We start from the raw sequence: 13,177 nt of genomic DNA, 5'->3' as shown, positions 1-13,177 counted from the left end.
AGAGGGAATGAGGAAGGAGGGACAGAGCGGAGCAGAGAAGGGAGAGATGCAGCAAGCAGAAATTGCCGATGAACATAACTAAATCAGGCAGGCTCTTCACTGCGTGTCTCAGGGATGCACAGATCAGCCCATCCCGGGCTGTCTAAGCTCCTCCAAACGCTGCTGGACAGACCCCGACAGTCCACGGGAAGCTCCTGTCCCAGCCCAGAGCCCCGACAGAGAGAGGCGCCGTCCCCACTTACATCGATGTAGTTGGCATTGATGTAGTCGGAGTTGGGATCGCCCAGCAGCGGGTGCAGCTTCACTCGGTGACGGTCGTCTGGAAAGCAAGGGGAGAAGGGACCATCGGCACCCGGGGGGATGAGCACGGGGATGCCGCGTCACCCCGCCGGGTCCCAGGGCACCCTTTGCAATCGTTTTGCACCAGGAATCTACAAAACGCAGGCAGGTGGGTTGTATTCAGGGGCAATAAATACAAGCTGGTGGAGGTCTTTCCAGAGACGGTGGCTTAGACCAGCAGGGACACGGGGGAGCAGCTTTCAGCACAGTACCTCCCTGAGCTCTGCCCAGTCCTGCCAAAGACAGAGGGCACCCACCCGCCAGCACCCTGCCGTCCGCCCCGGCAGGGCACCAGGATGGCCAGAGCCCAGAGAGGCGAGCGGAGAGCTCTGCCCAACCTTCGGTTTCCACCTGGAGCCCTGGACAATGCTGGAGGGGAAGGGATGAAGCTGCGGAGCAAAGCATGTGGGAGGTGGAGAGCACCAGAGCTCCTGGAGGGCCGGGCTTGGTGCCTCCAGCCCTGCAGGAATGTCACCGGAGATGCAGCATGGAGCGAGGTGGCCATGCCACGCTGACTGTGGAGGGAGCTGGTGGGGAGCATCTTCTCTCCTATGGGGTCAAGCCCTTCTCCAGTATTCTGTCCTAAAAACTCATCCTCTAACCCCTTTGTCTCATCCCGCACGTCCACACCAGAAGCTCCCTGGGACAGGGCTGCAGCTTCTCCTAAGTTCATACAAGAAAACACACCCCCGGTTATCTGGGGCCTTCCAGCACCATCCAGAATATCATGGTGATGTTATCATCACCCCAAGACGTCCCATCCTCAAGAGTTATCCAGCTCCAGCCGAGCTCCAGCCCTCCTATTTACTCCAGTGTCCGATGCCCAACAGGAGCTCTCAGGCTGGGAACTCTGCACTGAGCAAGGACCCTTCTGCTGCCCTTGACCAACCAAACCCCACCAGTTTATTCCTTACCATGGGCCACACACCTACCAAAAAAAGCCCCCAAAGCCTTTCAGAAGGTTTTTCAAGCTGTTCAGGGTACCTAAGGCTTTGCTAAAGGCACTCACATGTCGACACGTGATCCTGTCTCCCTTTGGTCTTGTCTTTCTTCTTCGAAGCATCCCAGCCTTCAAAGAAACTCTGGAAGGAAGGGACGGCTGTCACGACCCGAGGGCAGGACTGTGGGGTCCCCCCCAGCCCCGCGACCTTCCCGGGGAGCAGGGCGGACAGGGTGGTCCCTCCACCCCAGCAGCCAGGTCCCGCAGCCCCAGCTCCATTTCCATAGCACGCTCTGCCAGCTACACGCTTCTGTTGCATCCACAAAATGCCCCATTTTCCAGCAAATTATAGATTGCCTGGTTTTTTTCCAGGGTTGGTTGTGGTTTTTTTTCTAAACCTCCCCAGTCCCTTTCTCTCCCCAGCACAGAATAGGTTTGTGTGTAATAACAGTAACATTCATAGATTGGCGTAAGAGGAGGAAAGTGGAAGGAAATTACATGTTTTCTCCCCTCCCATAATATCTGAGTGCTTTCAAATGACTAGTTCCAAGAACATACAGCAGCTTTTCAAGGAGCACTAATGATTATAGCAAGCCCTGGTTTGTCCAATACGTGAAAGGGGGGGGGAAAAAGGCTCCTGCACTTGAAACAACTAAGCATTAAACAGTAATTTCACTGGGAAATTTCAATCACCAGACCTGTGGGACACCAAGGAGTCAGGAAATCAACCCCGCTGGGCGCGCTGCGGCAGAGGCGCGTGGAATAACACGCTCCATTACAAGTGCTCCGGCCCAACGAGGTGGGATGGGCACGATGCGGCCAACGACCCTTGGGAAGGGCTTCCCTCCCTCTGGGATCGCGCTCTCCCGTGTCCTCTCCCTGGGGTCTTCACCATCTTGGGAGCTGCCAGATTGTGGAGGATTTGCTTGTCCTTAGGCTATGGCCATGCTTATCACAGGACGAGCGTGCTGGAGAGCAGAACGTGACATCGTGGTGCCCAGGAGGACCTGAGAAAGGGAGAAGCGTCCCCAGCCCTTGCAGGAGAGGCGGGATGACGCACTGCGGACAGGAGAGGTGCAGGCTGGCTGGCAGAGCTGGTTTGGCTCACCTCAGGAACCAAGCTGACAATTAAATCCTGAGCTGCCAGGACCAGAGATTTGATCCAGACCCAGGGACACCCCACGTGCTGACGATGCCTGTCCAGAGAGCTGTGAGCTCCGGCCTCTGCTCTCCAGAGCACTGCAGCTCCAGGTCTGGAGCATATCTTCTCCTTGCACACAGGTCCTGCCCGTGCCACCTTGTCCATCCTACCTCCCACCCTCCCTGAGACACCAGCACAAGATGCTCTCACCTCATACTCCTGCTTGAAGCCGTAGCCTTCTGCCGTCTTCATCTGGTTGATATGCTGGAGGAGATCGGCCACCCGCACGGCGGGATGGAGCTGCCCGGTGTGATACGGGGACCCTTTGCGGCCGCACTGGCGGCGGGGGGAGCCCCCCAGCAAGCTGCTGGACTCGTTGACCACGCTGCTGCGCTGGTCGCCTGCAGAAGGGGAGGGAGAACCGGGAGCCATCAGGGGAGCAAAGCCTTGGACCGCATCCCCATCACCTCCTCGCACCCACAGAGGAGGGACAAGAAGGCACCTGGAAACATCCCCGGGAGGTGCTGGTGCTGCAGCCGGTCTCTCTCCGGGGGCCACAAGCGGTCCAGACCCCCCCCACCACGCTCTCTGCAGCTCTTCCTACACCACAAAGCCAAAAACGCCCATTACAGCCTTTTAGGACCACAGCAGATCTCTTCGAAATCAGTGGGCAAGACCTTAAGGGGGTTAATAAGCTTATTTCCCGTGGATTGGAGCAATTAACTCCCATCCAGACGAGTAAGAGCTACGTGCCCAAATATTCACACAAAGTCCCGACTTGAAAAATCGCGTTGCCAAAGTCTCCAGCCCAGCTTAACGCTTAATTTTCCTCGCTGCTAGATACCGGCACCTTATTCCTAGCGCTGACACAAATGGAGCTTGCTGCTGTTTAATGGGGGAGTTTATGCCGTATTTACCTGGTTTATGCCTTTGCCGGGTAATTACCAACAGAGCCAGACCAAGACGTCGCCTGTGTTTATCAGGGCAAGGTCCCACACCGGATCCTGAAATCTGGGTTTGCACAAAACCCGACGCCCTCCACTGCTGCCAAGAGACGCAGCAGGCACGGCTCCTGCGGCGGCAGGCACGGCTCCTGCAGCACCCAGCCTGGAACACCGTCCACGTGCTGCTGGGAAGCAGCTTTGCAAGACGCTGCATCCCGGCTGCGGTTTCCCCTAACCCCACCTCTGAAAACCGCCCTTGCCACCTCGCTCGCAAAGCGCCCAGGCTTTTATTTTTTGGTCTGCTTGAATGCAAGGAGCAGCCCCTCGCCCCCTGCCTGCACCTCCTGGCTGCCCGTGCAACGTGGGTGCGGCGCGGGTGCAACATGGGTGCAGCGCGGGTGCAACGTGGGTGCGGCGCGGGTGCAACATGGGTGCAGCGTGGGTGCAACATGGGTGCGGCGCGGGTGCAACGTGGGTGCGGCGCGGGTGCAACATGGGTGCGGCGTGGGTGCAACATGGGTGCAGCGTGGGTGCAACATGGGTGCGGCGCGGGTGCAACGTGGGTGCAGCGTGGGTGCAACATGGGTGCGGCGCGGGTGCAACATGGGTGCGGCGCGGGTGCAACATGGGTGCAGCGTGGGTGCAACATGGGTGCGGCACGGGTGCAACATGGGTGCGGCGTGGGTGCAACATGGGTGCAGCGTGGGTGCAACATGGGTGCGGCGTGGGTGCAACATGGGTGCGGTGCGGGTGGAACATGGGTGCGGCGCGGGTGCAGCACGTGCACAGAGCAGGGTCTCCATCAGGCATCACAGCCCCCGAGGAGACAACGCTCCAGCCTCTGCAACCAGAAACATCTGCCTTGCAGGCTGCCAACACATGGCTGAACCCACAGGACAGGGCGGGAGGGCCACGCCGCGCCCCGTGGCACGGCTGACGGGCACACCGCCCGCTGGGTTTAATGAGAAATTAATTGCAGGCGTTTGCAAGGTGCCGACAGCTCCACACAGCCACACGCTGAGGACCCACCCGCGTTTCCAGGAGAACTATTCGTGATTTTAAACGCAAGGAAACTGAGGCACGGTGGGGAACAGCCCCCAGCCGGTCCTGGAGCAGCCCGTTCATTTACCTTCATTAATTAACGATGCTTAGAGGCAGGGGGTGGCCGCAGCGGAGGCCGTCCCCAGCTGTGGCAGAGAGCCCAAGCTCCTCACATCTCCTCCTCCACCCTCTACCAAGCAGAGGGACGAGGAGCAGCCAGCAGCAGAGCAAGCAAGCGGGTGGGAGCAGGATCCGGCCCCTCAGCCCCCTTCCCAAAAGAAACCGAGGACCAGCAGCCCCAGCGCAGCCCCCTCAGAGACCCACCAGCCTTTGAGCGTTGCGAGGACAGTAACTAAAAAATAATACACCTAGCTAGATGCACTAAGAGGAGGAAAAGTTTGCCCTCTGGGCTTCTATTATCCGCGAGACAATGGTGGGAAGCGTATTAATCCCGCAGCCGGTGGAGAAGAGCTGTGGGTAAGCAGCATCTTGAAGTTACTGTAACAGATGTTATTAGCATATGGTTGAAACTGGGGCATCCAACGAGTTATTTTACAACTAAATCAGCACAGAGACGCATACTCCAGCGGGTGTTAAATTATCAGTCTCCCTCTGACGTGAACGTGATGGCTCTTTAACCCTCCAAAGCCCGGGGCTGCGCAGAACGCCGCCGGGCAAAGCCACGCGGGTGCGCTGGGTGAAGGCCGGTGCAAAGCCTTCAGCCGCAGCGCGAGGCAAAGACTTGGGGTTCACCCAGCTTCAGGGGGCTGCAGCCAGCGTTTGAGCCCACAAATGGCCTCAACCCACCCAGCCGCCAGCTCAGATCTCCGCTTCGAGAGGTCGAGATGCAGAGACCCGGCTCAAGCCACCCCTAAGTGTTTTTCCTTCAGCAAAACCTGGATGATAACAAAAGCTACTACGGACACAGATCAGATCGATGCCCTCGGAGGTTCACACAGGGCATGGAAAAGCCTGCAACGCGCCACACGCATCAGGCTAAAATAGATGCCGTACGCGCTATTGAGCGTTGGATAAATCTTTCAGCTGTTTCTGGGATATTTAGGGATTACCGGGGACCCTTGCTGCGGCCGGATGGGAGCAGGGGGGGATGCTGCGGTTCCCTGTCCTTACCTCGGTTGCTGTAGTTGTGGGTGTCCATGAAGGAGAGCCCCAAGCGCTCGTCCTCCTGCAGCGTGCTCTGGTCGGTGAAGCTCCTGTCGATGGCACTCATCATGTGCGTCTTCTCGTGGCGGTAGTTAATGGTCGCTTTGGTCATGTTGACGGGTTTTCTGCAGGGGCATGAAAAGGTGAGGAGGGGGAAGAAGGACGTGCAAGCAGGGCTGACCCGACGGTGCTGTAAGATCCCCCCAAAGCTACCGGGCTCGGACTATTTCAGGGAGCAGGATGGATTATTTCCCCCAGCAGTCACCACGCTTTGGTATTCCGGTGCCCCAAGCCGGTCACAGCCCACGTGGATCATCCCTCGCCGGCTGCGGCAACTCCAGCTGCTCATCCTCAATGTCCCCTCCCCAAAATGCTCCACGTCCGGAACAACTGGGAACGCTCCTTGGACAACGAAGGCTCTCCTCGGCCAGCCGGCATTGCACAGGGCAGCCCCAGCTCTCCTCCAGCCCCGTTTCTCCAGGCATTACCCACCCATCACCCCACGCCACCTCGCTGCAACGTGGACCATCCAACACGCCACGTGCACCGCTGCGCTGCACAAGTGCAAGAAGTAGAAGAAAGACATGGACCTGCTGGAGCGGGTCCAGAGGAGGGCCACAAAAATGACCAGAGGGCCGGAACACCTCTCCTGTGAGGAAAGGCTGAGAGTTGGGGTTGTTCAGCCTGGAGAAGAGCAGGCTCCGGGGAGACCTTATCGCTGCCTTTCAATACTTGAAGGGTCTTACGAGGGAGATGGGGAGAGACTCTCGAATAGGGCCTGCAGCGATAGGACAAGGGGGAAGGGTTTTAAACTAAAAGAGGGTGGATTCAGACTAGATATAAGAAAGAAATTTTTTACGTTGAGGGTGGTGAAACACCCGCGCAGGTTGCCCCGAGAGGTGGTAGATCCCATCCCTGGCAACATTCAAGGCCAGGCTGGACGGGGCTCTGAGCAACCTGATCTGGTTGAAGATGTCCCTGCTCACGGCAGGGGGGGTGGACTAGAGGACCTTGAAAGGTCCCTTCCAACCCAAACCATTCTATGATTCTAAAACCATGCTGGGGGGGTCAAATCCACCCCCCCAGGGGACAGGCTGGACCCCCTGACTGCACACATGCTCAGCACTCGCCAGGGAGGCTTTTCCCCCCCATGCAAGGTCCCTGTTAGCACCTAACGAAGATGCTGGGAAAGCCCAGGAGCTCTCACTGGGACAGAACCTCACACCCCAAATTCGAGACATTTAAGAAAAAAACCTGACTGTTTCTGACAGGCAGCATCAGGCTCCCAAGAAGCCAGAGCAGGGATTAAACCAGGGGAAGGATGATCAGGAGATCCGAGCCCACATCAGCGTCTTGGTGGGGCCGGGACACTGCACCATGCTGCCAAAAATCCAGAATTCAACCCGGAGTTGCTGACCCTTCCGCTTCACCCTGCCTTCGGTCTCTAACCAGCTCGGCGGCATTATTTTCCCCGAGCCAAAGAGGCCCTTAAAAATGTACTCGGCAGAGGAAAGGACTTCTTGGAGCAGCAGAGCAAGGGGGCGGCCGGGAGGAAGGGCGAAGGAGAGAGAGAATGACAATTACTTACGGGTAATAGGAATAAGAATAGTAGTTCCTCCTGTCAAGCATGTAAACAAAAAGAACAGCAGAAATTGCATAAGCAGCTTTTCTCCGGCGTAGGGAAGGGGGGTTACGGGGCAACTCGGCTGCCGGCAAATTAAATGCATTTCTTTAGAAACCTGGCTCCCCTGTCGCATCCATAGGTTATTTACTCCGGGCAGGAGCCGGCGTCCCGATGGCAGAGCCCTGGCTCTCAGGGCGACCACGCTCCCCGTGCCAGCGGTGGGGTGTCCGTAGCCCCCCTGTCCGAGGGGTTATTCCACAATTTTTAAGACTGAACCGCAAACACGTCCAAAATGTAGGGCATCCCCCCGGGAGCCGGTTAGGGGCCAGGCAACGCCAGCGGGGCAGGTGGGGTCGGGACATTGTGTTTCCAGTGCACCATTGATTAGGGGCGAGTGTATTCGGGGGTGCGTTTCCGTTCCACCATCTCAGTGTTTTTTCCGATGGCAAAATGCTCCAGAGGAGATTTATGGGCTCGTCCCAGCTTCCCAACAGCCCCAAAGTCAGGGCCCTCGGCACCGGGTCTTGATTTGTGGCTCTGGTTTGTCCTTCGACAGGTTCACCCCGGGATGCTGAAGCAAAGCCGCTCCTCCTCCTCCTCCTCCCGCCCTGCAGCGCGGGACCGGGAATGCGGCAGCTGCGCTCGTGGCTTCCTACCTGCCATCCCAACAGCATCACTCCTGAAAACACATCGGCTCCACCGGCATTTGCTCCAGCAGGGACGGATCCGATGCCGTACGCATGGGATTCATCCCAGAGCAACAGCAGGCAGGGAGCCACGAGGCAGTCCTGCACCCCTCGCAGTGTGCAGGGATGCTACGACAGCCTTGCCTTTCCAGCTAAATCAGCCAGAAACCTTTAAGGGAGAACGAAGCCATAAAGAGATCTGCAGATTTACACAGGCTGAGGTTGTGCCCTGCTATTTTTCTCTCCCCCCCCGGCTGTTAATGTACTTTCCTCCCATCATCCCGAGCCCTGCGTGGGGAAGGCGTTTAATTGCTGCCCTGTCTCCCTGCTTTGAGACCCCCCCGGCTTGGCGTCGCCTCGAGCCCCACAAGGTAAGAAGCCGCTTTCCAGGGCGCTGCGCCCGAGCGAAAAGCAGCAGCCGCATCCCCAGCGCTCCCGGGGACGAGCGTCCCGAAAAGCCCTTGCCCTCCTCCCTCCCACCCTGCCGTGATGGCCACAGCCGCATCCGCGCTGGCCGTGCTCGGCTCCCCAGAGAGCGGGGACCTCCGTAGGGGTGGGAGAGCAGTTTGGGGGTCCCCAGGGACCGTCACCCCTGGGAAAACCTCCCCTCCAGCGTGCACCCAAATTTTAGCATCTCATTTAGAGCCAGCCGGAGGCTCTCAGCAAGGGATTGCCCACATTTCACTGGGAGCTCAGCGGTTCCCCGTTACAGCAAGCCCAGGAGGAGGCAGGACGGTCCCAGCACCCGCACTCCGGGGCAGGCAGCTGCGGGCAGCCCTGCCCAGCCCTGGAGGAAGCGGGGATGCTGCTCCTCCCAGCGCTCCCAAGGAACTGGAGCCCAGGACGAGAGCCAGAGTCTGCCCAGGTATTTCAGCAGGACACACCGCACCGCTTTCCAGGCAAAAGCTGCGGTTGGAGATTTTTTCTGGCCATCACCCCAGAATCGAGCACCCCCGGGGCTCTGCGCCCACCGTCTTGGGGGCACGGCGGAGGGGCGACAGTGGAAAGGTGCAATGCCTTCCCCTCCTCTCTGTCTCCAGAAACGCCGGCTCGATGCAAGGGAATCGTATGTGGCCCCATCCCTAATCAATCCACCCCTGGGGTAGGGTACCAGCACGGACGGACCCCAGACAGCAACGCTCATGGGGACGGATGCGGCCCCGGGCTGGCCAAGGCAGTAGGGAAGCCCAGAGACAATATCTCAGTGCAGATCAAGCTGATTTTTGTAATTTTGGGCTGGAGGGGTACAGGGCTGCATGCCCGAGGGTCCCCTGGCTGCTGTTAGCAAGGGGAGAGCTGGTGGGACAGGGCCAGCCGGGCTCGGCGCCGGCCCAGGGCCCCTCTGAGCCCGATCCTGGCCAGAAGCATTTCCATCGATGCAGAATCGACAGAGCAGCACGAAGCCAGAAGGAGAAAAAGAGGTAAAAGGCTGAAAAATACAGGGGGCGGGGAACGACGCAACGGACGGACGACACGACAGAGGAATGAAGCTGCACAGTCCCGAAGGTGAAGGGACATTGCCGGGACTTTGCTCCTTGGACCCCAGTGCCTCCTGCCGTGCCCAGTGTCACAGAGCAAGGAGGGCACCGTGGCCGGTGGGACGCACGAGCGCGTGGAAGCACAGCTCAAGGGAGGGTTTGGAGTCTGCCCAGCGCAGCAGAACCACCACCAGTAACTCCCAGTTAGTGCTGGGGTGGTGGAGAAGGGCTGAGCTGGGAGGAGGGGATGGATGGAGGCACCAGCCACCACAGCGGGTCTCCTTACCCTTTCCGAACGACAACGATGATGGCTCCCAGGAGGATAATCAGGACAATGAGCCCTCCGGCACAGATCCCCAGGATCAGGCCCATCTCCTCCGAGTGCTGCGACACCTCCAGGGGACGCTTGCTCTCTTTGCAGGCAGCTGCCAGGGGACAAGGACAGGCAGGAGGGGTCAACGCTCAGCTCCGGGGGGGTTGGCAACATCAGATGGGAAAACACAGGGATTCGTCCCACGGGATGCGCATTGCTCCTTGAACACATTTTATTCCACTGGGACGTTACGGGGCTCTGCAGTGCCACGCCGTGACCGCGGGCGAGTCCTTCTCTCGGTTCCCGTGGGGCGAGACGTTCCCTTTGTGCCACCTTTCGTCACGCCCGACGTAAGCTTATCCATCCCCGCATCCAGCACCACCGATTCCAGCCTCCCACCGCGATAACGGCATTAAGAGGAAAAACTCAACCAAGGGAAAACCCGGATACCAAAGAAAGTGGGAAACAAGAGCGCAGGACGGGACCGTAATAAACCACCGCGCGCACCCCGACTGCTGCCAGCGCCGGTAACAACACGCGCTGGCACGGCCCCGACCCCCGGAGCAGCCGCAGGTTTGGGTCCGCAGCCTTGGCAGGATCACGCCGGCGGGGAAAGGGAGGGCTCACCTTTGCGGGCAATCCGGACGCAGTTCAGCCGGGTTTCCTACGGAGGAAAAAAAGGGAGGTGAGGGTCGGATGAGCATCGCAGCAGCTCCGCTCCCGCTCTGAGCGAGGCTGGGCAGAGGCAAAGCTGGTCTGTTGGTGCTTTGACCCCCAAATCGAGGGAGTTTGCAAGTGATTTGTGCTGCAGCACCCGCTGCTGAGCCAAAGGAGCTCCTGGGGACGCACACACCAAAGGATGCTGCTGAATGGTTCTGTCCCCAGCGTCCCCAGGTTTAGCCGAGGCCATCGCTCCTGGCACAGAGAGGACGGCAAAGTTCAAGACCATCAAAGGGGGGACCCAGCAGACCCAGCCGAGCCGCAGGTCACCAGCGCGTCACCGACTGCAGCTAAAACACTCCCAGGTCTTCGTTCAGAGCTTCGCGGGGATTATTTATCAACCAAAGTTTTCAAGCCCCAGCCCCGGCGCTCTGCGTGCGCTGCCAAGGTTGCCGTGAGGGCTTCCAGCTCAGGTCTCCAACAATTTTAGCATTTGCATTTTTAGGGATGGGTTCAGCTAAAATATTCCATCTTTCCGTATATCCAACTTCTGTTGCAAAATAAAAAGCACCATTTTGGCAGGACTGCCTTCTTCCCTGAGCATCCTCCAGCCCCTCAGGACAGCAGTGCTGGCAACGCCGCTCCATCCGCCCTCGGATCGAGACGCCAAGACCTGCCCGTGCAGCGTGCCTGGGGCAGGGCCGGCTCCGGCACCGCTCTCCCTCAGGTCTCCGGCTCTTCTTTCTCCTGCTTCTTGCTCCATCTGGCACAAAAACCACGAAAAACCCAAGCCGGGATCCAGCTTTTTCGCAATGTCTGACGGCAGCCGGGACAAATCCATTGCCTCCCAGCAGGAAGGCAATAAAACAGCATCAGCCACCAGTTATTATCCAGCAGTGCCCAAGCAGGCCAGAGCCCAGACCCTTCTCTAATTACAACCCAGCGAGGTGTGAACGATCCCGGAGCGGAGGAAAGGATTCAAAAACCGGCACCGTTCCGGCAAGATGGAGCCGCGCAGGACGAGGATGCTGCCGCGGTCCTGCTGCTTCGCTTTCACGGCTCGTCCTCCCGCGGGTGGGACGGGAGCTGCTGGAGCAGGTGAAGCCGAGAAGGGTCCCCAGGAGCTCCCAGTGCTCCCACCGGTGACTTGGAGGAAACCAGCCCGGGGGGATGAGGGGGCCGCTGCCGGAGCGGGGCTGCTAGAGCTTCGCCAAGAGAACGGGCAGCAGCAGGCAGGGAGAGGGCAGCCCGGCAGCTTCCCAGGAGCTCTGCAGCATCCGCCGTGTCCGCAGTGGGTCCCAGTAACACACACGTCGCTCTTGCTGCCCAAATGGTCCTCCTCCACCCCGGGGTTAGCCCCAGGGAGGTGGTCTCCCCGGCACTGGTTGGGGTCCCGGCCGGTACCGCAGTGGGTGGCGGAGGCTGGGCTCCATCACCCCCGGCGCTGGCACCGGGAGGCGGACGGGCACAGCCCAGGGGTGCCGGGAGGAAGGGGGACACCCATCCGTGATCCCAACGTGCCATAAGGGTGGCCCGGAGCACCAGCTCCCCCCAGGCAGGACACTGGGGGTGAGCCCAGGGGAGCGGCCCAAGGGAGGGGGATCTAAAACAAGTTCCATTTTTTCTGACCCCCCCGGACCCCAGGCGGGCTCCTGCCCGGTCCATCTGGGACCCCAGACACCCCACCGGATGGAGCAGGGTCCCACGGCTACTCACCCCTTTGAGGTTGCTCATGGCTTGGAAGTAGATGAGATATGCCTTCTTGGGCTCCAGCGGTGGGTTCCAGTAGCCGCTGTAGGTCTGGTTGTCCCCCACGGTGAAGGGTTTGGCTTCGGTGAGGCTGCTGGCGGGCAGCTCGGCCCCGAAGTAGTGGACAGAGCCGCGGGACACGGCATCATCGAAGGTGAGCGGCACCGGGAAGCACTCCTGCCCACCCAGCTCCCGCTTGAGCTTCTTGGGCCGGTCTTCTTCTACGATGACCTGGTAGGTGCTGGCGAGGGCCAGGCGCAGGTTAGCTTCATGAAAAGGACGGTCCCGCCCGTCCCTTGGTGCTCGACCCCGCCGTCCACGCCGTGCCACCCCGTTTGTGGCGGTCTCGCCCTCGTGCAGCCCCAACCTACCTGATGGGAGCCCCTCTGCCCTGCGCCGGCCGCAGCAGCACCGTGATGGTGCTCTCCGACTCGCTCAGCGGCGACGGCATGTCCCCGTAGTCGAAGGTGGGAGCTGCAAAGGGAGCAGGGGAGAGCAGGCAGGGGTGAGTCCTGGTCCCCAGGGATGCGCTCGGGGCTGCCCCCCCCCCCCCCCCCCCCGCTCAGGGGGGAAACTGAGGCACGAGCAGCCTTGCCCATGGCAAGGCATCACCGAATGGCGTGATGCGGATTATTACAAAGAAAGAAGACCTCCTCCAGGTCTCAAGCAAACGTTGCGGTTGGGAGAGAACCTGTGGGTGTGAGCGTGGGGGGGTTATCAATGCCGGTCTGGTAGAGGGGAGGAGATGGGAGCAGGATCCGACCTCGGCAGGACCCGAATGCTCCAGCCTGGAGATGAACCCCAGGGACGGCCCCACTCCGAATCGCCGTCACAGCACAAGCATCCCACCCAGGGCAGAAGCACGCCCAGGCCAGCCCAGCAGCACCCCCAGACTAAGGTGGGGGATCCCCCTCGTGCCCGGCACAGCCCCGTGGTCCCCAAGCCATCGTTAGCAGCTGCTGGGGTCCAGCTCACGCCGCTCTGCAATTTCGGTGCCCCCATTAGGGCTCATCCCAGCCCATTTGCTGCGGTCAATAGCGACGCCGTGGACACGAGCAAACAGCCCCAAGTAGTCCAAGGCTTATCAGTGAAGCCCAA

The 13,177-nt window shown here is 59.8% G+C and overlaps 1 protein-coding gene across 1 annotated transcript in view; it reads right to left on the bottom strand.

The window, feature by feature from the left end:
• PTPRU (protein tyrosine phosphatase receptor type U) overlaps nt 1–13,177 on the bottom strand; it is a 79,595-nt gene that overhangs the window by 28,874 nt on the left and 37,544 nt on the right. Inside the window, exons 11-18 of the mRNA XM_075522304.1 lie at nt 12,451–12,553; nt 12,047–12,320; nt 10,298–10,334; nt 9,644–9,782; nt 5,537–5,694; nt 2,631–2,821; nt 1,349–1,421; nt 243–319 (exon numbers count right to left, since the gene is read on the bottom strand). Of these exons, the coding sequence (XP_075378419.1) occupies nt 243–319; nt 1,349–1,421; nt 2,631–2,821; nt 5,537–5,694; nt 9,644–9,782; nt 10,298–10,334; nt 12,047–12,320; nt 12,451–12,553 (1,052 nt within the window). The remainder of the gene's footprint in view (nt 1–242; nt 320–1,348; nt 1,422–2,630; nt 2,822–5,536; nt 5,695–9,643; nt 9,783–10,297; nt 10,335–12,046; nt 12,321–12,450; nt 12,554–13,177) is intronic.

The sequence above is a fragment of the Mycteria americana genome, chromosome 21 (assembly GCF_035582795.1).
Source record: "Mycteria americana isolate JAX WOST 10 ecotype Jacksonville Zoo and Gardens chromosome 21, USCA_MyAme_1.0, whole genome shotgun sequence".
NCBI classification, from domain to species: Eukaryota; Metazoa; Chordata; class Aves; order Ciconiiformes; family Ciconiidae; genus Mycteria; species Mycteria americana.
This window is presented reverse-complemented; position numbering and strand designations above follow the sequence as displayed.